The sequence below is a fragment of the Lepidochelys kempii genome, chromosome 5 (genome assembly GCF_965140285.1).
Source record: "Lepidochelys kempii isolate rLepKem1 chromosome 5, rLepKem1.hap1, whole genome shotgun sequence".
Classification (NCBI taxonomy): Eukaryota; Metazoa; Chordata; order Testudines; family Cheloniidae; genus Lepidochelys; species Lepidochelys kempii.
Window position 1 is genome coordinate 14,914,035 of NC_136384.1, and position 25,822 is coordinate 14,939,856.

The window sequence follows — 25,822 nt, forward strand, 5'->3', positions numbered from 1 at the left end:
TCTGCAGTGGTGACACATAGTAATGGCACAATTATCATGTGAGTTATGTGGTATCGTGGTATCTGATGATCTGATATTGTGCTGAGCCAGAAGAAATGGTGTTACTGTCAGATCTCGAGCAGTAATTATCATAGCTGTAAACCATAAAGGTGTCTGATGTCTCATCAGATAACTCAGCCTGGTGAAATGCTGGAGTGTTGGTGTTTTTGTATCTCTGTAGATAAGGAGAGCTCTCTTGTCGTGACCGCTAAAACTGCTTCACAGTTAGCTACAAAAAGGGAGCCCCTTAAAATTCAGGGAAATGGATATGTAGCTGGATTGGATTTGATTCAGTCAGGGCCAAATCTGAGGGATGAACTCACTGGCCAGCAAGCCTTAAACCTGGCAAACTATGTTTCCTCTGTGAAGCCAAGTCCTGATAGACCCTGTAAGGCTTACAAGCCAAGGTTTGGGAGGGAGGGATGTCACACCTAGATCACAGCCAGAGCCAGAGCCCTCTCCTTATCAGGAGAAGTCCCCTAACATTCTAAGTCAATGCTTTCTCCTTCCAAGTGGCTTGTGCTGGTGAATGGGGGGACATAATGCCATCAGGGACATCAAGGTGTCCAAACATCTTCCAAACATTATCCCTCCCCAACACCCAGTTTCTGCCTTGTTCCCGTCAGTCCTGGATCATTCCCAGTAGCCATTTGGCTGCTCATGGTTGAGTTGACACCAAATTCCCTGGAGTAATTGGGGCAGGTTTGGGCTCCACCTAATTTACCCACTTTTCAGTTTGTGCAATGAGACTTCATATTCAAATTTTCATTGGACCAGAGAAAACCTGTCCCTATGAGTTATCACCTTCTTAAAATAGGGGTTAAAAATGGGAAAGCCTAACAAGTCTCAGAAGCAATTGGGGAAATGTGAGACCCACCCAAAATGCTGTTCATTGTAGTGTGTCTGTACTTCACCCAGACGAAGAGTGTTGCTAATACTCAGTGGCAGAGTTATATGTTGGGTCAGGAAGCTCATCGTAATTCCTCAATAATAACAATTCTTTCCCCTCTTTTTCAGAATGGCAACAAAGACAACTCCCTGGACATGTTGGGGACAGATATCTGGGCAGCCAATACCTTTGATTCCTTCAGGTAAGCTCCTTTAAAAGCCCTTTTACAAGACAGATGGAATATGACCTCTTTTGTCCTTCTCCTCAGGGCTCTTCTATAGACATGCAAGCATTGCAACTTGGAGACTGCCATGCCTCCTCCTCTCCAGTCCAGTCCCTCATCCTAAGTGCAGATAACGTGCACCTTATTTTTGCTGGAGTTCAACCTAGAGGAGGTCGGTGGGATTGTTTGCACACCAAACATCTGAAAGGTGCACTAATGTGACTAGTTTAAGGTGATGTCTGTGCTACAGTTGGACGTGTGATTGCACATTGTGGAGGCATATCACTGCCAGCTTGAATAAAAATAGCAGTGAAGACGTGGTGGCACTTGGCTGTACAAGCCCTCCCAGAACCCTGGATACATACTCATATCCCTAGCTTGCACAGGGGTCCATGCTCCGTGTCTTCATGGCTGTTTTTAACCATGCTAGCTACCTGAGCTGCAATAACACCTCCAGTTGCTGTGTAGGCATGCCCATATCTGTCGAGGAATCTTGATACACAAAAGCGAAGAGGCCTCTCAGGGACTTGGGTGAATCCAGTTGTTTGTCCATATATCAGCAGTGCATCAGTTTATATATCATGCAGTTTGCATCAGTACTTGTGGCAGGAGCTCTTCAGTTTCCATTCCAGCACGTGGGCACTGAGAGGGTACTGCTGCAATCAACCACGAAAGATTAAATCAATAAAATAAACTTTCCTCTCAGCTTTGTGCTCCATTCTGTGCTGTCCATAGAGCACTGCAGGCTTTGCTCTCGGGAGGGAGGGGTCCTCCTTGGCACTTGTTGATCCTGTGCCCCAGGCTATGTAATGCACATTCCAGCAGGGATCTTTCAAGTAAGAGATGAGGATTCTTGAGAGGGCATCTCCACTGCATGGACCAGACTAGCTGCTGCAGCAAAAGACTGAGGGGAACTTTTCAAAAGCTAAGAGCATGTGCAGCTAAGAAAGTTTAGATGCTGCACCTAAAATTTTTATTAAGGGCAGTTAAGTGTGGCAGTGTAAAAGCTGGAGGTACCTGGTCAGGGACTGCTGGAAGTAGAAGCTATGTCTCCAGAGACAATAGCCTTTGGAAAGTAATGGGCAAGTATAGATGATATGCTCTTCCCAACATGAACACATTTCATTAATAGTGCGTTCTCTCTCTCCCTTCCTAGTGGTGCAACCTGGGATTTACAGCCTGAAAAGCTGGACTTCACACAGTTTCAGAGGAAGCTCCGGAACACCCCCAAACACCCGCTCCCGCACATAGACAGAGAAGGGTAAGTGCCGTGGTGTCGTCTTCTCTCATACTGTGTGGGTGTGTGTGTGGGTGTTTGTGTGCATGTGCTCGGCTTCAGGGTGGGGAAACACAAATGGGTCACACGTGGCAGGTATTAGAAATTTGAAGTGGAAGCTTGGGTCATCTCCTGGGGGGAGCTAGTGTGGAACTGTTCTGTTGCTTTGACCAGGCCAGTTTCCAACAAATATGGGGCCAAACTAAATCCCTTAGAGTCAAACATCTCTTAACTATGGGAAGGACTAGATCCTAGTTCTCTGATTTGGGTCCATCTCTGGTTTAAAAAATCCTAAGGGACACAGCTTCCACCTCTTTTTCTCTAGCAAGATTTTCACAGTGCTATAGTGGAACACGAAAATATTCTTCATAAATTTTCCTTGCCATAATTTCATCCTATATCTCCTAGCCATAAACCTGTGTACATTATTAAACAGTCCCTTTCTATCCTTGGCATTTACACAGTCTAAATGCTTTTACACTGAGGCTGTATTCCTCCATTGTTGTATAAAGCTACAAATATTTACTGATAATGTTTCCAATCCTTCTTCATAAATCAGTCCTTGCAGTCCCTTCGTCATCTTTGTTCTTCTCTTCATTCCCTCCAGTTTATCAACCTGAGCCTCCTCCAGGTGCTAAGGTGTCCAGTACTGTGAGCAGTATTCTAGGTGTGACTCACCAGTGGTGGAGAAAGAAATCATTGCCTCACTGTTCGAGGCTTCTGCAAGTTGAGAAGTTGCCAGATCTTAATGTGGGTGGTCTCCCCTCTCCCAGCCAGTCAGTTCTGGCACCTAAACATTGACCAGTTAAGGAGCAGTGCTGGCTATGGATATGGAGGCAGCTACATATTCTGTATGTCCTAGTTATGGCACGATATCAGTCAATCCTTGATGTAACTCCATAAAGTCTACCACAAATGGAAGGGTATAGTTTCTTTAGAGATAAGGATATAGTTACTCCAGGGCTAAATTTGGCCTCAGATAGTGCTCACTTTTGTCTGAAGAGGGATGAAAAAGTATGTTCCTGTTTAGAAGGAGTGACCGAAAGGATTAGAAATGCCTTTTATGTAATGAAGCCAGATGGCACTCATTCAGTTTTTCCATTTGCTGGAAAAAAATTTCAAAGTTTCAAGTACATTAAAACCTACCCCTCTAGGACTGAATGTTTAGTTAAGCATTGTATCGCAATTGGTGGAGCATCCCAAGGACAGGACTTGGTAACTTTCCCATTTTAGATAGCAGTGTGGAAGACCAGGCCCTTGAACTGGTGAGAAACAAAGCATGCTATCTTCGTGGTGCGCTCAGAACATTGGCCTAGGTCTTTGTGGACTGGCATTCTATGGAGTTTATAAATAGCATCTTAAAGAATAGCTTAGAATAACCTCTAAAGCATTTTTAACTGGTGATATTTTTGTCTACCTCTGTTTTTAAGAATTTTGTACAAAGGGTGCTATGTAAAAATCAAATACATTGTGCTCAAGATCTCGTGGCTCTTTTCAGACAATCACAGCCATCAGAGGTGAAAGAGACCTTTTATATTCATTGGATCATCTGCCCTGCTAATGCAGGATTCTTTTGCACTATAGTAGATGTGTTCACCAATTTCTAATTGAGTGATTGCATTCTTCCTATATTCAGATTTACCTGATACAGTATTATTAATTTTCTGCCCTGAATTGGCATGCAGTGTTGCTGGGTGCCCTTAAAAAGTTGTATTGTTTCATTGCAGAGGTGGCTGGATTTCAGCCGGGCAATGATTCTGCAGTTCAGAGTTTGCTTTGGGCTCCTTTTGGATGAAAGGCACTAGACAAATAAGTCTTTAATTCTACACTATTGAATGTTGGTTTGGGGTTTCTTTATCAGAGTCCAATGTAAATCCACAACAGCAAGGATAAAGACAAAACCCTATGCTTAATTCACCTTGTTATGCTCATTTGTTACAGGGACAGCGAGTGATCTTACTGACTATAGTTGCTCAGTTCAAAAGGATGTGTCAGGAATGTCTTTGTGGGCTACCTCAGATGCATAATGTAGTTTAAATGCAGCAGGTTTTAGTGGGGGCGGACTCTGGGCGGGTTGATTGGAAATTAAAACTTTATAGTAATAAACTACAACTTTAGGCCTTGATCCTGCAGTTGGATCAGCATGGGTAGATCTGTGTGTCAACGTGGAGCATTGTTGAAAGCAGTGGGCCCCCATTTAGATGCAAGAGGCCACCCATGTGAGTCTGATTGCAGGACTGGGGCTTTATTTTTGTTTGTTGCCTTTCACACAAAGTGTGCACCAGAACTCTTACCAGAACTAAATAATATAGCTGCCGAATCGAAATAAGAAGGGATAACAGAAATAGAAAAGTGAAATGAACATCATCAACTTAACAGCCATGCTTGAGTTTGAAAATATTTCCCAAGAATTGTCAGTAATATAAGTTACAAATAACCCCGACTAGAATTGAAAGACCAGAGAACAGTTTTTGTCTCTCTTTTTGCGTTTGCTTACTTTGTGCATTCCGCAGCAGTTTGTTTAGACACAGCTTCTCTCTCTCTCTCTCCTGGATAGTCAGCTAGTTAGTCAGTTTCTCCTTTTGCTTGTGCTGGTTTTTTTGTTCATCCAGGGACAGTGGGAAGAAAAACTTAAAGCTCATGTTCTGTTATGTCCACTGTGATCCCTAAATCCTTTTCAGAGTCACTGTTTTCCAGGATACAGTCCCACATTCTGTTGGTACGATCTGCACTCTTTGTTCCTGGGTGTATGACCTTGCATTTGGCTGTAATGCATTTTGGTTGAATGGGCCCACCTTGCCAACTGATCCAAATCACTCTATGTGACTGTGCTATCATCATTATTTACCTACCAATCTTTGTGTCATCTGCAAATTTTATCAGCAGTGATTTTATGTTTACTTCAGATCATTGATAAAAATATTGAATAGTGTGGGGCCTGGAACCAATTTCTGCAGAACTCCCCTGGAAACACCTCCATTTGATGATGATTCCCCATTGACAACTACTTCGTGAGATGTCTCAGTTAGCCAGTTCCTCATCCATTTAATGTGCGATTCATTAAATATTCTATAGTGCTATTTTTTTAATCAGAATGTCATGTGGTACTAAATCACGTGCCTTACAAAAGTCTACTACATCTGCATAGTTCCCTTTTATCAATCAAACTTGTAATCTTATCAAAAAATGAAATCGGGTTTGTTTGACAAGTTCTATTTTTCATAAAAATATGTTGACTGGCATTAATTATATTTCCATCCTTTCTTTATTAACTGAATCCTGTGTCAGCTTTTCTGTTATTTTTCTTGGGATTGATATCAGGCTAATTGGTTTATAATTACAGTAGTTGGGTCATCCCACTTATCGTTTGTATGCACTGGCATAACACTAGAACTCCTCCAGTCTTCTGGAATTTTCCTGGTATTCCAAGGTTTATTAAAAGAGAATATCAGTAGGCCAGAGATTTTTTTCTATCCAACTCTTTTAGGACTCCTGGATGTGGTTAACGTGACCTCCTGATTTAGAAATGTTTATCCCTAGTAGATACTGTTTAGTATCCTCCTTAGTTACTAATGGACTGAAAAGTTGTTCATTATCTTCATGTAATATGAGTACATCATCCTGCTTCTTTCCAAATAGAGAACACTAATATTTATGGAACACTGTTGCTTTTTCTGTTTTGTTAACAAGTTTACTTTACTATCTCCACCTAGTAATTGCCCTGTAGCATTGTTAGGATTTCTTTGTTCCTGATGTTCTTAATAAACTGAAACAAAATATGTTTACTGCCCTTAGCGTTGCCCTGGATCTGGTCCTTATTTCTCTTGCTTCCTTTATCAGCTTTCTACACTTCATAACTTATAATTTATATTGATTGCGGTCTACTTCTCCTTTTATCCATTTGTTATATTATCTTTCTTAAACTATTTGCAGCCTTCACTTCCCCACCGAACTCAGATAGGCTTTAACCCAAAGTTGTCGTCTTCCTCAATTGTGGAATCTTAGTTTATTTTTGGCCATCTAATGAAGACTTCTTAAAGAACTCAGAATTTTCATACACATTTGTCTAACTTTTTCCTCTCAGTTTTGCTCATAATTTTCCTCAGATTTGGGAAATTAGCCTTTTTGAAGCACGCAGTATATATATTACTGGTTGGGACTGTCCTTTGTTTATCTGTATTGACTGTGATCAGTCACGATCACTGGCCGCATTGAACATACATTAAATATTTGTAACCGTATTTTAAAATCCAGTAACGGAAAGCACTTCTCTTTAGTTTTATTATATTTTTATTAAGGTTTATATGTATACGTCCTTATAACTCGAACAAGAAGGCAAGGATGAACATTGCTGAGAAAATTGCAAATGCATCCGATGAAGTGAGCTGTAGCTCACGAAAGCTTATGCTCAAATAAATTTGTTAGTCTCTAAGGTGCCACAAGTACTCCTTTTCAGTTAACATTCAGGGAGAGATAAAGGTGTTGCATGTGTGAATCTCCCATTTGAGCTCAAACTCTGCAGCTTTCCAGGCCCTTCTTTTTTAACCTTCTGTCCCCTTCTGTCCTTTTCTTTAAAAAAAAAAAATCCTCTATAAATTTGACACTGACCTATGCTTGAACCAGGGATGAGTGCTGAGAATTACAGTACGCTGGGAAACGTAAGGGATACAGACAGTTGTGCCAAAGTTTCTCATGCAAAAAATGTTCATGCACACAGAAACAAATAGTCATTGGTGCAAACAGATCTTGGAGAAGCAGTTATCTGTTTGGCATGGATGGTTATCTGTGTGCATGTGGATGTTTAGGAGGCATGGGTTATTTGGCCCAGAGATCCTCCCCATTCTTTTTTTCCCCCCATTTAAAGGTAGAAAACTAAACTCACCGTCTGCGGTGGGTGAGAAACGTTAACTTTGGTTTCAGTGGAGGTTTCACATGCACTTTTTTTTTTTTTATTATTTTGTTGTTGTTCCTGGCTCAGGCTTGGAAAAGGGAAGCACGAGGATGGAGACGGAATCAACCTGAATGACATAGAGAAAGTTCTTCCCGTCTGGCAGGTATGTTTTGGTGGCACCGTATTGCTGATATATTGCTATTTTTCCCATTTGTTCATATTGCTGATGAAGATGGCGCCTTCTCTTGTGCTGTACCCCCCATGGTTAGAGATCTAGCTGGTTATGTAAATTTAAGTCCTGTGGGCAGCTAGCTGTGATGTTTGTGTAATCCACAAGAGGGGAGTGTGGGTTTTTGTCTGCCGTTTGGGGGCTGTTTCTTTGAGTCTGCTGTCACTTCCAGCTAAGGAACATAGACCTAGATTCACAGAAGCACTTAGGTGCCTAAACCGCAGATTTAGGCACTTAAGTCCCAGTTTTGAACTTCATTTGTTCACAGAACTCCCGCTGAACCTGTAGGTGCCTAAACTCAGTCAGCACCTTGTTTTTTGTAGTAAAAGCTCCTTAAGCACCTGTTTCTGCCTCTGGACATGCGCACTGCTGCCTCGTTCTAGGTGTCCGGATGTGTGTCTCCTGCCCAAGCACCAGAGCAAGTCATGAACCAGGGGAAGACAGGCATTCAGCTGCCTAATTCACAGGCAGGGCTTGATCCAGTAGCGTGCTCAGAGGCCGCCTACTAGATTGGGTCCCCATAGGGGAGTTTATAGAAGAAAGCTGGGGAGAGAGGAGGAGAGTCTCCCTTATAACATTTAGCCCAGTGGTTAGGGTATGCTGAAGACCCCGCCCAGTTCAGGTCCCCCCTCACCTGTGGGGGAGAAGGGATTTAAACAGGGATCTGCCACCTCTCAGATGAGTGCTCTACTCACTGGGCTCTGGGATATTCTGGTGTGGGGTTCCCTCAGTCTCTCCTGTTGAAGCTGTTGCAATGTGGATAAATAAGTAAAGAGTCATGTGGGCCAGAGGGGGAGAGTGCGCACAAGCAGAAGAATCACTCTGTAGCCTGGTGCTTAGAGCACTCACCCAGGAGACAGATGAGACCCAGGGTCCAGTCCCCTTGCTCCAATGACTCTTTTTACTTCGTTATCCAAAGTGGAACCGCTTCAACAGGAGACACAGAGGGAATCCTCCTCCCAGCTTTATGCCTTGGGCATCTAACTCCAAAGAGGTTTCCCTGTTGTGGGTTGCTAGCGGAGATCTGCACTGAGCTCAGCAGGAAGGCTGGGGCTTAGCACACCCCCCTCTTGTTGGTATCTTCCATTGGCCAGTTTAGGCAGCTCCTTGCCAGTATGTTGGCTTTTATGAATCGCATTCTGAGGCACCTCTCTCTCCCCATTCATTGGACAGGGAGCTTAGGAGCCTACCTCAGGCTGCGTGAATCGCAGTGTGTTTCTGTGATTTTCTAGGCAGCTAAAAGTTATGGCGTTGTCATGCTCAGCGTCACAACATCTAAGTACCGTTGTGAATCTAGACTGTAACCCTTTAGTTCAAGTAGCATGACCTCATGCTTGACACTCTGAAAGGCTCCAGTTCAAGTCCTGCTGTTAGGCCAAGCGGGGTCCCTGTGTCACTTGAAATACTCAGTGAAGCGTTTATATATGGATTATTGTCTTGAAAAAAATTCTCTAGCCCTTTCCTTTCCGGGATCCATTCTCCCCAGACACCTTTCCACTAGAATAGTTACGGTTAAACTGTCTTTGACATTCTGGTACAGCAGCTTATGTGGTAAGTGGGGAGAAGGCTTTCAGGTTAATAATTCTTGTTGAGTTTGCCTGCTGGTCTGTCTCAGTTAAGGTTTCACTTGCTAGTGTCCCAAACCAGAAAGGAGCTGAGCACCTGCATTTCTTGTTGGACTCAGCAAAAGCTGAATATGTTTGGTTCCTCTCTGGGTCAGATCATATCTGAGACTTGAGAATCACCCCCTTCCTTGCCTCCAGAACTGAAGAATTAGAATGTCTTGCGTGTGATGAGGTGGGTGATCCTCTGTTCTCAGCTACCGAGCAAAAAGTACTCCAATATCTTGAAGGACTTCCTAAACTCTGCCAATGTTTAAACCTCTTCTTCTGGAGTGTTTGGCTTTTTTCACACCTGATGTGTCCACTACAAAACCATTGCCTTTGAATACTTTGGCCCTAATTATTCTCTCACATGGTTCTTACACCTTTTTAAATCCATTGATTTCAATGTGTTAATCCTGATTTATACCAGTGTCAGAGGAGAATCAGTCCCTGTATGTTATATTGAGCCTTTGATAATAGCTTTACTTTGAGACATGACCTTTGCCGCATGTGACTCGGGAACCTGATTTGTTATTCAGTCAAAGGCCCATCACAAAGACCTAGTGTTTTAATTTGGTGTATCAATTTTGCCTGTAGGCAGATTTGTAGAATATTATGTTTATTTCAAAGACCTGTTATATGTGCATGTATTGTCACATGTGCATATGAAAGCTAAGAGCCGTGCAGTTATTGCTATGGATTTATCGCGTGCAGCGTTGACAAGCAAAATACTTACTGGCAGCTGGTGTAAGCCTGATAGATCATTGTTAACTGGATTTGAATGTAATCATGCAGCGCTGGCAATGACTGGTTTGCTGTTTATCACTCTCTTTTAAATGAACCTTAGGAATATAATGCTAGATTCACAAAGATTCTTCGGTGCCTAAACCCCAGACTTAGGCACCTAGTCTGGGTTTTGGGGCTAAGTCCAGTTTTAGGCTCCATTGAAATCCACAAAACTCTTACCAAATCCTGTAGGCGCCTAAATTCACTCAGCACCTAAATTTCCAGGGTAAATGTTCCCTTGGCGCCTATGTTTCTGCCTCTGAGCATGTGCGCTGCTGCCTCAATCTAAGCATCTTGACACCTAGGTCCTGCTTAAGCCCTAGAGTGATTCATGACCCTGGAAGATAGGCATTAGTCCACCTGTTTTGCATTCATGGCCCAATCTAGTAGATGTGCTCTGAGGCCTTCTGCCCCATGGGGTCCCTTTCAAAATCTGGCTGGGTGCAGAGGTGATAGAGCCCAGCTTATAATGTTCAGCCCAGTGGATCGATCTCTCTCCTGTGAGCTGCAGGAGATCCCTGTTCAAATGTTGTCTCCCCTAGTGGCAGAGGGGGGAATTGAGCCTGGGTCCCCCACATCGTAGCTGAGTCCTCTAACTACTGAACTAAAAGTTACAAGGTGGACGGCACCACCACCTCAACCTCCTCCTTGTCCCACAAGCAGGGGTTCCTGTTTGTGAATCACTAGCAGAGAGAGGCACCTCCCTGCTGCTGGGAAGTAGGCTTCTAACTCCATGAGAGTTGCAGGGTTTAGCACACATCCCTCTCATTGGTGTCTCCCATTGGCTAGCTTTGGCAGTTCTCTGCCAAGTGTGCTCGCTTTTGTGGATTGAGTTCTGAGATGCCTGTCTCTCCCCGTTCATTGTATAGGGAGCCTCGATGCCGAGCTCCAGTTCTATGAATTGCAGTGTTGTTCCTGTGATTTTTTTCTAGCCACCTAATAGCTAGACCGTGTGCCACTGAGTGTTACAGCACCCAAGTGCCGTTGCAAATCTAGCCCCATAGTGCATAAGCATGTTAGAAAAAGCGTTGGTGTAAGGGTAGGAAAACAGCTCAGGGTGGTGTGAGCTCTTCAAAATCTTGTGAGTGGCTTGTTGATAAGCACCTTATAACTGGACAATTACTGCTTCCAGTTCATCTGCCAGGACCTGTGTGTTAACAGTTCCCTGTATGGTGGAGAGAAAACCTGCGTGGGCAGAGTGCTGAACTGAATGTACTAATAGGTCTCGTCTGTAGTTCTGTGATGCATTACATTTTACATGGCTAAGAATTCTGAGCTCTTTCTCAGCCTTGATAGCATTAATGAGGCATGCCAAGTAGAGGCAAAAGGAACCTTTTCTCCCTTCTTGATGCCTCATAAATTTTGGTTTATTTTTATGTGGGTCTGCACTGGAAATGGACCCTGAATCAAAACCGTTTCCAAACACAGCCAGGTTTTGAGGGAATTCACAATCCAAACTGAGATCTGTATCTGACAATTGCTGTGGCCTCTACAATGGAATGTGAGATCTGAACACGCTGGATCTTTTGGGATATTCAAGATCTTAATAAGTTTTGCTGGTAGAACCCATCTCTAGTTTACACAGAAGATATCACAAGAGACATCTGTGGTTTTTTGGCAATACCAATATTGTAGGCTGAGTGAACAGAACAAAGATGAACTAAAAAAAGTCTGCATTCAGTTTTCCTGGGTAATTTTCCTTTCCTTTTCCAGTTTCCCAGCCTTTTGTTCTGAAATGGAAATATTTATACCACTCCTCACTGGGAAGAGTAGGCAAGAGTGACGGTGCGTTCTGCCATCTTGTGGACATTTGTATTAAGGCATCACCAAAGCAAGTGGTGATGTGTCAAATTTGTTCTCAACAGCATAGATAGATTTAATTTTGTTAGGATTTTTTCCCATCTTTTTTCAGTTCAGCCCCAAGCTGATCTGTTGCTTTTGGTAATAAACTGCCTTTCTTTTGAAAGAGTGTACAATAATGGTTGTAGTAAGTAAAAGAATAAGGTTAACCACATTGGGGTAGAAGGAGTGTTTCTTTTCATTTGTACAGTGCCTAGCACATTGGAGAGACTATTGGAAGCAAATAACGGCAGGATATGCCTTGTGTTGTCGAAATCTGGTGGCTTCTGGGTAATACGCAATTTGTGATGACAAAAGGTGAAATTTTCAAAAAGTACCTAAGTGCCATTGGAAGTCAATGGGATGTAGGCACCTACGCCACTTAAATTCTTTTGAAAACTTTCCCCAGAGAGACTGCTGCAAATAGTCTTCGGTGGGGAAAAATATGTTTTGAAGGTAAATAAATATTCTCTAATCATAGGACCCACTTTGTTATTGCAGGGCTTTGTGGTGCTGTATTTGCCCAGGGAAACTCAGATGCAGTGTCTGGTTTTCATCATCCTCTTAGTTCTTACCTGGCTTGTCAGCTGCTTTGACAGAGGCACAGGAGACCAAATGACTTGCCTGACATGGAAATATCACAGAGGTGTGGTTCTTAGCCTTAGCGGGGAGCATGCAGCATGAGCTGCGCTTTCACATTGGCAAATGCATGGGGAGTCTGGTGGGCTTGGAAATGGTTATCACGGAATGCAGTGATCTCAGCTGATTAAATTCTGCAGATGGCAAAACCCTGGCAAGCTATAAATTAACCAAACAAAAACCAACCTGATGCACAAATGGCCACATTTTGCAGCTGTCCATGTGTAGCTCTCCCCTCCGGGTAGATGCAGTTCCACAGGCAGAGCTTTGGCCACTTTCTCAAGAAAAACAATTTAATGCAATATTTTATTTCATAAAGAACAAGAATGGCACAATCCCTCTAATTTAACAATAATAAAATCTTTCAACGCTTGTCTTATAGTATAAATACATTTTAAATGTGTTGTTCTGACCGCTTCGTTCACAGCAGGGCTGTAGAAAGCCATTTGTTTTAATGGGTTCTGGAATACCTGTAGTAAACCTCGCTATGGTTTCCTGGACCTTTCACACATGTTGCCCCCCGTTGGTAACTTTCCTGACCCAATTCTCTCCCAGTTTTGAAATATTGGTGACCCGCCAATTAAGGCTTTCTCTCCAAGGAGCTCCAACAGTTGGTGACTAAATACAAAAGTGACTTGTAAATAGGATAGAATGATTTTATGCCTATTTCACAGAGGTGGAAACTGAGTCACTGAGGTTAGGTGACATAGTTCAAGGTCACAGAGAGTGAATTGCAGACCCGAGACTAGACCTCAGGAGTTCCCAATTCCCTGGGCTAGTCACCTGTCTCTCTGGCTCACAAATCAGGGTTACAAGCAGTGTGAGAGAAGAAACTACATGAGTAGCGATAAGAAATAAAACTATGTAATCTTCGAGATGGGACTTTGCAGTAACCAGAGGAGTGAGGTTTGAAAGAACTTCTTACATTCTTAGAATGCAGAGTTGTCTGTATATCATTTTACATTGCATTCCTTAGGCAGGTGCAAACAATGCTGTTTGTAAATTGTTAGCTTATATATTGTATCACTGTGACAGGTTGTGCTGTTGAATTGTCTATTAAAAACCATGAACATTTTCTTTCCAGTAGAGGGCGCAGCATTGCCAACATTAGGGGTCTGATTCTTCACTGCCTTGCACCTGAAACTTAGTTTGTCCATGTGTAGATAACTACACAACGTGGAAGGCAGTGAAGGAGCTGGCCTGAGAATTTTGGTAGTTTAAAAAAAGGAACTCAAGCTGCACACAGCAGTTATTTTGGAGAAGGACAGACTTCAAAAGGGATAGGTTTTCTTGGGCATCTGAGAGCTGAACTGAGTATAAATTATGCCTGCTCCAAAGGACCTGCATCTTGTTGAAATGAAGCGTCTAAAAAACTTTCAAGGACTGCCATGGGTACTGTCCCCTGGTGAGGAAGGAGTCCTAGCCTCAGCTAGGCATCCAGAGCTGGGGTGGGTAGCAGAAGTGGGGGGATGATTAGGAGACATCTAAACTGAATCCTGTTTCTGCTGAGGAGTTTGGGAGTTTTGCAGATGACTTCAGTGGGGCAGGAGCAGGCCTGAACCATCAAGGCATTTTAAAGGGACGGCATTGCAAACAGCAGTTAGCAGCTAAGTATCTTCCTGGCGTGGATACCTAGGGAGGTGGCTGGGCTAGTGTCATGGTGTCTGTGCTAGTGAAGAAGGTACTGTATAATATTACAATACATCCTCAAAGCAGCGTATAGTTCCAATAATTGGAACACCCTCTTGAAGTATTATTGCCTTCTTTCCCATGAGGAAACTGAGTACAAAGAGGTTAGGTGATTCTCTAACATCATACGAGTAAGTGGCAGAGCTGGGATCAGATCAGAGGAGTTTTGGGCTCTCCTTACTGCACACAGTCCCTTTGTTTCCAAATTGAAATGTAGCAAAGCATAGCTGTCCGGTTCCAATGTAGATGTGCTATGACAGTTTTTTGGCTGCTGTTAGATGGCGGTGGGTTTTTAGCGATTTCATTGTGTGTAAAGCCTGTGTTTGTATGTACATGTTCTAGAGACCAATGATGCAGACTCGCACAGCTGCTCACAATGTCAAAATAAAGAGGCACATTTCTTTCAGTTCCCCTATTTAAAGAAATAGGAAACTGCACTGTCTGTTGCGGTTTAGGCAATGGGGCGTTTAAAGGATCTGTCTCTGCTCAGTCATGAAGCAAAGATCCTCCCACCCAAATTTAGTATCCAAAAACTCCCCTCCCGGTGGAGAATCACCTGTATCTGGTAATAGAACTCTGAATGATGATTCTGAGTCACTGGACGGAAAGACTAGCATTAGTGTATGTCCTCAAAACATCCTGTTATATATGTCTGCGTGTGCACATGTCAGGGATGGTCTAGATAATACTTGGTCCTGCCATGAGTGAAGGGGACTGGATTAGAAGACCTCTCAATGTCCCTTCCAGTCCTACGTTTCCATGATTCTATGTGTGGATACATATATAGGTGTGCTTTTGTCTATCTTCAGTGATGGTTTTCCCAATCCCCAAAATTACAAAACAATCTCTAGTTTCAGAGTAGCAGCCGTGTTAGTCTGTATCTGCAAAAACAACAGGAGTGCTTGTGGCACCTTAGAGACTAACAAATTTATTAGAGCATAAGCTTTCATGGGCTATAGCCCACTTCACCGGATGCATAGAATGGAACATATAGTAAGAAGAAATATATATACATACAGATTGTATGGCAACTTCCAACCTAACTGTGAGAGGCTAATTAGTTAAGATGGGCTATTATCAGCAGAAGAAAAAAACTTTTGTAGTGATAATCAAGATGGCCCATTTAGACAGTTGACAAGAAGGTGTGAGGATACTTAACTTTAGGGAAATAGATTCAATACGTGTAATAACCCAGCCACTCCCAGTCTCTATTCATACCCAAGTTAATGGTATCTAGTTTGCATATTAATTCAAGCTCAGCAGTTTCTCATTGGAGTCTGTTTTTGAAGTTTTTCAGGACAGTGGGGTGGGAGGAGGTATTGTTTCATGGTCTCTGTGTGTATATAATGTCTTCTGCAGTTTCCACGGTATGCATCCAATGAAGTGAGCTGTAGCTCACGAAAGCTCATGCTCAAATAAATTAGTCTCTAAGGTGCCACAAGTCCTCCTTTTCTTTTTGCGAATACAGACTAACAGGGCTGTTACTCTGAAACCTGTTGCAAAATTGCCACCCTTAAATCTTTTACTGAGTGGCCAGAGAGATTGAAATGTTCTCCTACCAGTTTTTGAATGTTATGATTCCTGATGTCAGATTTGTGTCCATTTATTCTTTTGCATAGAGACTGTCTGGTTTGGCCAATGTACATGGCAGAGGGGCATTGCTGGCACATGATGGCATATATCACATTGGTAGATATACAGGTGAATGAGCCCCTGATGGCATGGGTAATGTGATTAGGTCCTCCGATGGTGTCACTTGAATAAATATGTGGACAGAGTTGGCATCAGGCTTTGTTGCAAGGATAGGTTCCTGGGTTCATGTTTTTGTTGTGTGGTGTGTGGTTGCTGGAGAGTATTTGCTTCAGGTTGGGGGGCTGTCTGTAAGCGAGGACTGCTCTGTCTCCCAAGATCTGTGAGAGTGAGGAATCATTTTTCAGGATAGGTTGTAAATCTTTGATGTGCTGGAGAGGTTTTAGTTGGGGGCTGAAGTGACAGCTAGTGGTGTTCTGTTATTTTCTTTGTTAGGCCTGTCCTGTAGTAGGTGACTTCTGGGTACTCTTCTGGCTCTGTCAATCTGTTTTTTCACTTCAGCAGGTGGGTATTGTAGTTTTAAGAATGCTTGATAGAGATCTTGTAGGTGTTTGTCTCTGTCTGATGTACCTTAGAGCTTGGCTGTAGACAATGGATCGTGTGGTGTGTCCTGGATAGAAGCTGGAGGCATGTAGGTAGGCATAGCGGTCAGTAGGTTTCCGGTATAGGGTGGTGTTTATGTGACCGTTGCTTATTAGTACAGTAGTGTCCAGGAAATGGACCGCTTGTGTGAATTAGTCTAGGCTGAGGTTGATGGTGGCATGGAAATTTTTGAAATCATGGTGGAATTCCTCAAGGGCTTCTTTTCCACGGGTCCAGATGATGAAGCTGTCATCAATGTAGTGCAAGTAGAGAAGGGGTGTTAGGGGACGAGAGCTAAGGAAGTGTTGTTTTAAGTCAGCCATAAAAATGTTGGCATACTGTGGGGCCATGTGGGTATCCATAGCAGTGCCGCTGACTTGAAGGTATATATTGTCCCCAAATGTGAAATAGTTCCAGGTGAGGACAAAGTCACAAAATTCAGCCACCAGATTTGCCGTGACATTATCGGGGATACTGTTCCTGGCGGCTTGTTGTCCATCTTCATGTGGAATGTTGGTGTAGAGGGCTTCTACATCCATAGTGGCCACGAGGGTGTTTTCTGGAAGATCACCAATGGATTGTAGTTTCCTCAGGAAGTCAGTAGTGTCTCAAAGATAGCTGGGAGTGCTGGTAGCGTAGGGCCTGAGGAGTCCACATAGCCAGACAATCCTGCTGTCAGGGTGCCAATGCCTGAGATGATGGGGCATCCAGGATTCCCAGGTTTATGGCTCTTGGGAAGCAGATAGAATACCCCTGGTTGGGGTTCTAGGCATGTGTCTGCACAGATCTGTTCCTATGCTTCAGGGAGTTTCTTGAGCAGATGGCGCAGTTTCTTTTGGTAATCCTCAGTGGGATCAGAGGATAATGGCCTCTAGAATGTGGTATTGGAGAGCTGCCTAGCAGCCTCTTGTTCATATTCCAACTTATTCATGATGACGACAGCACCTCCTTTGTCAGCCTTTGTCAGTCTCTACGCAAAAGAATAAATGGACACAAATCTGACATCAGGAATTATAACATCCAAAAACCGGTAGGAGAACACTTCAACCTCTCTGGCTACTCAGTAAAAGATTTAAGGGTGGCAATTTTGCAACAGAAAAGCTTCAAAAACAGACTCCAACGAGAAACTGCTGAGCTTGAATTAATATGCAAACTAGATACCATTAACTTGGGTTTGAATAGAGACTGGGAGTGGCTGGGTTATTACACATATTGAATCTATTTCCCTAAAGTTAAGTATCCTCACACCTTCTTGTCAACTGTCTAAATGGGCCATCTTGATTATCACTACAAAAGTTTTTTCTCCTGCTGATAATAGCTCATCTTAACTAATTAGCCTCTCACAGTTTGTATGGCAACTTCCAACTTATCTGTATGTATATATATTTCTTCTTACTATGTGTTCCATTCTATGCATCCAATGAAGTGGGTTGTAGCCCATGAAAGCTTATGCTAAAACAATCTCTGAAACTTGATCCTGCCTCTTGATCTTCATATTTTGTACAGCAGGAGAGCAGCTAACAAGCTGGTAGCTTAGAATGCATGTTGTCATGACAGTGCTACATGTTCTCCCGATGGAGTTGTCACACTGTCTGGAGTGGCTCATGACTGAGAGTGCCTACCTCAGAGCAGACATCCCAAACTGGTGGCGTGTTCTTTAATTAAATTTTACCAAGCTGGTGACAAATATGAACTCCTGGATCACTGTAACAGTCTGACCCTGGAGTTACAAACCATTCCCTTAGACTCTCCAGTCTATCTTGCCACCCAGATAAGCTGGACTTAGTGATAAATGGTCACTTACACCAAAAGTCACAAAATATTCAGGTTGCTTCCAGTCCCAAGAGACCAGTTGCTTGCCCCAGATCAATTGGTACCCTGTTCTTACACCGAAGATAATGCCTGTAGCCAATCCTATAATAAACTATCTAAAGGTTTATTAACTAGGAAAAAGAAATTAGTTATTAACAGGTTAAAGCAAGTAAACATACACCCACAAATTAGTTGTAATCTAAATTCTAAGAGTGACAGAGTTGTAGTGATCTGTCAATTCAAAATGTCTTTCGGCAGACCCAGGGATAACCCCTGGGGATCTCTGCCTTCAGTTTAGTATCTCTGGCCCTATGAGAGTTCAGACAGCAACAAGATGACAATTTTTCATGTGTCTTTGTTTTTATTTCTTTCATTCAGCCTCCAACTCCATAGGATGAGCTTCCTTGCACGTAGCATTTCCAAGGTACGATAGGGCCATTCACTAATCCTTTGCATTGTGATGTTTCTTATTGGCCCATCTGATTTTGATAATTCTTTTGGATGGGTGGGGCGAAACACTCTTCCCCTCTCGATTCATAAGTTTAGAGCAAACATTTTCAAAGTTATGAAGCAAAGCTTACATATTCCCTTGTAGCATGGAATACAGACATTGCAAACAAGATTAATGCATGCAGCCACTTCTAAACATTCTATAGAGTCTAAACACTAAATACTGTGCATTGGTACAAGACTAAAACCTATTTTTAGCAACACTAACACAAAAATGAGCTGGTCTGGTCTCCAGCTATGAGTTTGTCAGTTTTTAGGTAATGTCTGCAGCCTTGGCGCGAGCTGGCACCTTGCCTGCCATCATCACAAGAGTGAAGTACAGTGTTTTGCAGCAAGTATTCGTAGAATCATAGAAGATTAGGGTTGGAAGAGACCTCAGGAAGTCATCTAGTCCAACCCCCTGCTCAAAGCAGGACCAACCCCAACTAAATCATCCCAGCCAGGGCTTTTTCAAGCAGGGCGTTTAAAAACCTCTAAAGATGGAGATTCCACCACCTCCCTAGGTAACCCATTCCAGTGCTTCACCACCCTCCTAGTGGAATAGTTTTTCCTAATATCCAACCTAGACCTCCCCCACTGGAACTTGAGACCATTGCTCCTTGTTCTGTCATCTGCCACCACTGAGAACAGCCTAGCTTCACTCTCTTTGAAACCCCCTTTCAGTTAGTTGAAGGCTGCTATCCAATCCCCCATCACTTGTCTCTTCTAAATAAGCCCAGTTCCCTCTGCCTCTCCTCGTAAGTCATGTGCCCCAGCCCCCTGATCATTTTTGTTGCCCTCTGCTGGACTGTCTCCAATTTGTCCTTATCCTTTCTGTAGTGGGGGCCCCAAAAATGGATGCAATATGCCTGAGGTGGCCTCACCAGTGCCAGATAGAGGGGAATAATCACTTCCCTCTATCTGCTGGCAGTGTTTCTACTAATGCAGCCCAATATGGCAACAAGGGCACATTGTTAACTCATATCCAGCTTCTTGTCCACAGTAATCCCCAGGTCCTTTTCTGCAGAACTGCCGCTTAGCCAGTCAGTCCCCAGTCTGTAGCAGTGCATAGGATTCTTCCATCATAAGTGCAGGAGTCTGCACTTGTCCTTGTTGAACCTCATCCGATTTCTTTTGGCCCAATCCTCCAATTTGTCTAGGTCACTCTGGTTATGCAACTTCAGCTACGTGAATAACGTAGCTGAAGTCGACGTACTTAGACCTACTCACTGCGGTGTCTTCACTGCGGTTAGTCGACTGCTGCCACTCCCCCGTCAATTCTGCCTGCGCCTCTCGCGGCGGTGGAATACAGGAGTCGATGGGAGAGCGCTCGGGGATCGATTTATCACGTCTAGAATTGATGCAATGGATCGATTGCTGCCTGCCGATCCGGCGGGTAGTATAAAAATACCCTGAGACTGGAGAATTCTTGCAAGCAGCATCCGCTGGTCCGTGGCTGTACCCCTGCTCTCCTCATGCTCCACAAAGAGGGTACAAATGATGGAACAGACCAACCATTTTTCTGGTTCCTTCTTACCATGGCATGGCCTGAGTAGGACCCTCCAGTGTTCGGAGTTCCTCCTTTCTCTTCAGCCCGATCCTTGTCTTGAAACCTATAAATATTTCTAAGTTTGTTAGGTTTTTCTTTAATTCTATTAGTATTGCTAGTGAATAGTGATATAGGGTAAAAATAACTTCCCTTTTCTGACTCACGTCCTTTTTGGAAGTTGTTTTAAATATCATGAGGGTTGTCTCACTTCTGTGCAGACAGTTAATGATATGGCTGTCATTCAGCTACCTAACTGGGTAAGGAACTATGGCACAGCTGCTCAAGAAGAATGGAATTTACGCTTCTTATGTTCCTTTTAAAAAAGTCAATCTTAGCATTTATGAGCGGTGTTGGATTGACAGTCCTTGTATGTATGAAACAGGTAGGAGTGAGAGTACAAGCTTCCATCACACCTCAACCCTGACCTGCAGGGACCATGTCTAGGGACAAGTGATTAGCTGAGTCTCCGACCCATTTAGTCCTTGCCCTCTCAGCAGGCTGCCAGTTAAGGGAACGATTGTGGAGGTGGGTTTGTGATGTGGACACTAGTCCCTTAGACCTGGCTTGAGCACTACAAACCCATTTGCTGTTAAGCTATCAGTGACAGCAGTGCTTCATTTAAAGAAGCAGCAACTAAGGTCTCATGTATGCTAGACTTTTCCTGTAGAGTCCTGTGGTTGCTACCACTGGTGGGGCTGCAACAGTGGGAGCTCTAGTGTAGACAAGGTGCTGCTGGCACTTCAACCACCAGGCCAGCTAGACTTGCTCAAACCAGGGTTAGGTGACATGGTGGTTAAAATACCTGGACTGCTGTCTGCACTAGGGTTCCCTGTGCTGTCACCCTGGTAGAGCGGCACTGCCAATTGTGAAGGGCTTTGTGTGCCATGCTGGTGTGGAGGGCTCACTAGTGAACAATGCAGATCTTGCTCCTTCCACGAGGCACGTCGGGGACTGGGCACAGATCTCTTTGGAGCTGTTAAGCAATGCTCGTGTAGAGGTGATTGATAAAACAACCTTATCGGCGTAATGCTGGGTGCTTCCGAGTCATTGAGACCCTTCCTCTCTGCACAGCACCCATTGCTTGGAATACAGTTCTGTTGATTACCCCGTCACCTTTCGCCTTTCCTTTCACCCCAGAAGGCTTCCAAGCCCCTGGAGTTACCGCATGGGTCGTTCTTCCCTGTTGGTTGTTTCCAGTGCAGCTAATTCTAGCCACCCAACCCCTTTCCCAGTCAAAACTGGATTTTTCCTCATTATGTATCTTGGCTGCCTGAGGTTGCTAAGCAACATACCCCTGTTCAGCATTCTCCTGCAAGCCAGTTGTTGCTGTAGGCAACCCCTCCCAGCCGTGCACTCAAAGCCTCCTTTATACCTGCCAAGGGCGGGGGAAGGATGCAGGACCTTGGATCGCAAAGGTCACACTGCTTTGTGACACAACAGCTGGCATGACCTGCCCCTGGAGACACATGTACGCAGGCATCATGTGCTCAGGTGCCACGGTAACACGTGTGCTGTTAGAACCTAAAAACAGTCAATTATGCTTGTGGGTGGGGAGCTTCAGCATCCAAAAGCACAAGCCTCTCCCACTTGAGCTATGGTTCTGTTAGCTGTCACTGACACTGCTGCACCCAGCCTCTAGGGGGATACGTGCTCACCTATACTAAGCTAACTGATTACTGTACCTCTAAGGACACAGGCTCCGTTCAGATATATTGCAAATCTGCGGTGCATCATTCATAGCTATGAATTCGTAGTCGTTCCTGGATAGGACACTGTTCTTAAACGTTGGAGAAGGATCAGTAAAGCATCCCTAAGACAGGGGTTAAATGTGGTAAAACGTGCTTCAGGTAATGTCTGCATGTCTCATATGGTGAACTGCAGCCGGACTTATGCAGGAGGAAAAATATAACAAGCATCAGATCAAGGGGTATTTGGTGAAATTGAGATCTGGTGTAAACGAGTACACTGAATCACTGACACAGTCCCCTCCCAGGCAGTGTCCTACAGACAGATTATTGTATAATTTTCTATTGCTGGAGATTCTGTCCCCCTTCTCTCAGCATCTGGAACTATCCCGTGGTGGGGATGGAGATAGGACACTGGACTAGATGGACCACTGGCCCAATCTGGTTCAGCAGTTTCTATGTTCCTGTAACAATTACTCTTTTGATGCCATACGTCTGGCATGTGAGTCACTCTCCTTTTGCGCACACAATGACTGCCATATTAGAGCAAGCTATGCTACTTTAAAATGTGTCCCCATTGTCTGACTGATTCACACCTACCCTGTAATTTGTGCTTGTTTATGTACCCACTGAATTTGATCCAGCCCATTTTAGCATATGGTATTTCAGTCTAACAAAGTTAGCTTTTCATATCCTGAAGGGTCTTTCCAATACTGTAGCTGCTAAAATGACTGTGGAAAGCTCCTGTCAGAAAGCTAAGCTTTATTGAATATAGGTCACAATGTACATCACCAAAGGACCGTACCGCAAGTCAAATTTCCCCTGCCAAGTGAAATGTGTTTTGCCGTTTTGTGCTGTGACTTCCAGTTAGGGGATGAGCTTTTCACCATCCACCCTATAGGTAGGCTTGGAAGGATTAGATGTTTGTTGGTAAATATCAGTGACTGTTGATTTCACCGCACACATGCAAACCAACACAAAAATATTTCCATTGATGAAGATCTAAATGTACAGAGGGAAGGTAAGAAAAATACTGCTTGAGAACTTACTGGAGACTGTCATTAAATAATTATTGTTTGACATTCTTCTCCCCCCCATAATTTTGCACAGCTATGAAAATTTAAAGAGCTAAAAATTGAAAAAACGTTTAAAAATAAACATATTATCCATTAAAATTATATTTAAAAATGATGGATTCTGCCAATCCTACGTTCATGCCATTTGCCTTAATTGTCAATGACAGTCTCTTTGGGAGAAGGTCAGGGTTCAGTGAATAGACTGGCTTAATCACCCCTGACCTCTTTAATGAGGGGGTGATTCCCAAGTCAGAATTAAGGTCATTGACAGAGCAAGGCAGATGAAGCTGCTTGTTCTGTTGCTGTCTCTGGAACATTAAAAAAGAGAAGTCACGGATGAGTGTGGTTTTCTGGTCACAGAGTTTATTCACCTTCACGAACTTGAATATTTTTGCGAGGGCACAAAAGCGTTGGCTATGATGAATGCAGTTGAACTGTGTGACCTGCATCAAATGTAACATCACTGCTGCTTATTTGTGGGGTGCAAAAGATGGGAACTCTCGCTGTTTTTAGACTATGATGGGAGGGTCTCTTCCATAAGTGTCTGTTAAATTGTATACAGGACTTATAAATCTGGGGTAGTCAATAGGTGGACCATGAGCCAAATCCGGACCACCAGACACTTGAACAGACCACAATCTCTTTTTATTTACTTATATTTACACTGCCTGTTGCTGCCGTTGACAGTCTGAGCTGTCAGTCCCCCCCACGCAGCTCGGGCTGTCAAAGGCAGCACAAGGCTAGGTAAGTGCATGGCTCCGGGCTCCCAGCCCCCCACCCTATCAGTTAAACCAGAGGAAGTGCTCCTGGTAAGGACATGCGCCGCCAACAGAGGGGGCGTAGTATGGACATGAAGAATGGCAGTAATTACTGCAGTGGCTGAACGTCAACCAAACTTAGGTTGACTTAATTTTGTAGTGTAGACTTGCCCTTATTATTATTGTTACTGCAGTGTGAAAAATGTTTCTCTGGAGTCTGGACCTTGACTGTACCTTGATCAAGAAATTTGGACCTTGACAAAAAATAATTGATTGTCCCTTTTTTAAATCCACAGTGTGCTGGCAAAATAAATAAATAAGAGGGGGTGGGGAGGAGTTTGGCTCATTTTTTATCCCAAATCTGCAGAAAACTTTACAAGCCCTGATCTTGTGCTACCTCAATATAAATGGTAATTATGACGCCCCTTTTCGACACCAGCAGCCAGTTGAAGTTTGGAGCCTTGCAGGTTGTTCCAGTGAGGAGTGGAAATTGATGATGGACTGTGGATTTTCATTGACGCAGTCTTGTTATTTTCAAGGAATGTAGCAAGTCCTGCTTTTCCAATTGCAGGAGGAACCAAAAACAGAAGGACAGTTTCTTAGCTTTTCAGCCCCAAGCTTCTTTCAGCCAGCACCCCCACATCACAGAACCTCTCTTTAGGCTCCTCCCAGGACCAGACCACGCTTACCGGGTGCTTGACTTTCTCGCTCTTCCTTTGAGTGTGTCTGAGTTTCTTGTTTGCCCCTCCCAGATAATGTTTTCCACAGACATCACGACCCCTCAATCTGGTCAGAACAATACCCAATGGCGCTAGTTTCTGAGTAGGCTCCATTATGTTTTGTTTTAGTTCGGACCCCTTAACTGTCTTTTACTGCTATCTTAAATGAAGGATGCGTTCACACCCATCAGTTTCAACATGGTTTTAACTTAACCCATAACAAAGTTTAACCCAGCTCTCAACAGTAATAATAACTGCAAACTTCAAAGTGTGGGTCCTATTTTTATCCTGATTTCGGAGGCATATTTGCAAAGAGTGGTCACTATGAAACCTTGCAGATATGGAACACCATTGGGTCCCCTTTAGTAAACATCAGGGAAATAAATAATCAATACGCTTAACATTCAGAGGGCCATTGTTAGGGTTCAGTGTCACACAACTGTTTAAAGGAATGGGAGCAGTTCGTATATCCTAGAGCTATTATTTCTGGCTGCCAGCTGACTCAGCTCTTCGTTGGTTATGCCTGGCTCATATTTTGAAGGTTTTCTTCACAACCAGAAGGCCCAGAGATTTACTGATGGATTTAAAATAGAAAGGTCAGTTCCAGAACTCGATGTGGTACCCACCTCAAAAAAGTACTGGCTCGTGGATGTACTTTAATAATACCTAGCTCTTACAGAATGCTTTCCATCAGTAGATGACAGCGCACTTTACAAATGAGGTCAATGTCATCATCTCCATCTTACAAACAGGGAAGCTGACTTGCCCTGAGGTCATCCTCAGGCCATTGTTAGAATCAGGAATAGAGCCCTGGTCTCCTGATCCTGTGCACTATCCACTAGGCCATCCCCTGAGCCCATCATACCAACCCTGGTTCATAGAGGTTCACTAGCCTTTCAGTTCTGTTCTGAGCACCATATCCCTCAGCACATCATGATTCAGCAGCTAACTCCTTGGGTGCTGCTGTGGGGACCCAGGCCATCAGAAGGCAGCCAGTGTGTAATCTGGGAAGTCTCGGCCCAGGGGCTGTGGTAATGGCAACAATGGGATCTTCTGGGTCCTGATGCTCCTGAGGAAGAGTGGAGCTGCCGGGGTGGGGGAGAGATTTCCTTTGCTGTCCTCCTGAAGATTGGATTAGGCCCACTGGGTTCCACTAGATCCATGAGGGCAGGGGGATGTTGGCAGCCAGCCACCCCCAGCTCCCCCCGAACACATCATAAATGAGAGTTGGGTTGCAGGCCATTGTCCTTGCTCCCCATTGGAGGACAACAGAAGGGGAGGGAGGGGAGCCTGCAGCCTGTTGGCTAAGAAGGGGGGAGGGGGAGCTTTTATTTTCATGTGGAAATCAGGCAAAGCTTAACCTTGATTCAGAGTTTTGGGCTGCATTTAAAGCAGAAAGTCAATGTGAAACGCAGGGAGCAAAGGCACATGAATCAAACCGAAAGGAGGGCCTGTGTG

The 25,822-nt window shown here is 43.8% G+C and overlaps 1 protein-coding gene across 7 annotated transcripts in view; it reads left to right on the forward strand.

Moving 5' to 3' along the window:
- CTIF (cap binding complex dependent translation initiation factor) overlaps positions 1-25,822 on the forward strand; it is a 347,978-nt gene that overhangs the window by 121,551 nt on the left and 200,605 nt on the right. For all 7 annotated transcript variants that reach the window (XM_073343500.2, XM_073343502.2, XM_073343501.2 and 4 more), the window contains 3 exons: positions 1,057-1,130; positions 2,308-2,412; positions 7,406-7,481. In XM_073343500.2, coding sequence (XP_073199601.1) covers positions 1,057-1,130; positions 2,308-2,412; positions 7,406-7,481 — 255 coding nt within the window. The remainder of the gene's footprint in view (positions 1-1,056; positions 1,131-2,307; positions 2,413-7,405; positions 7,482-25,822) is intronic.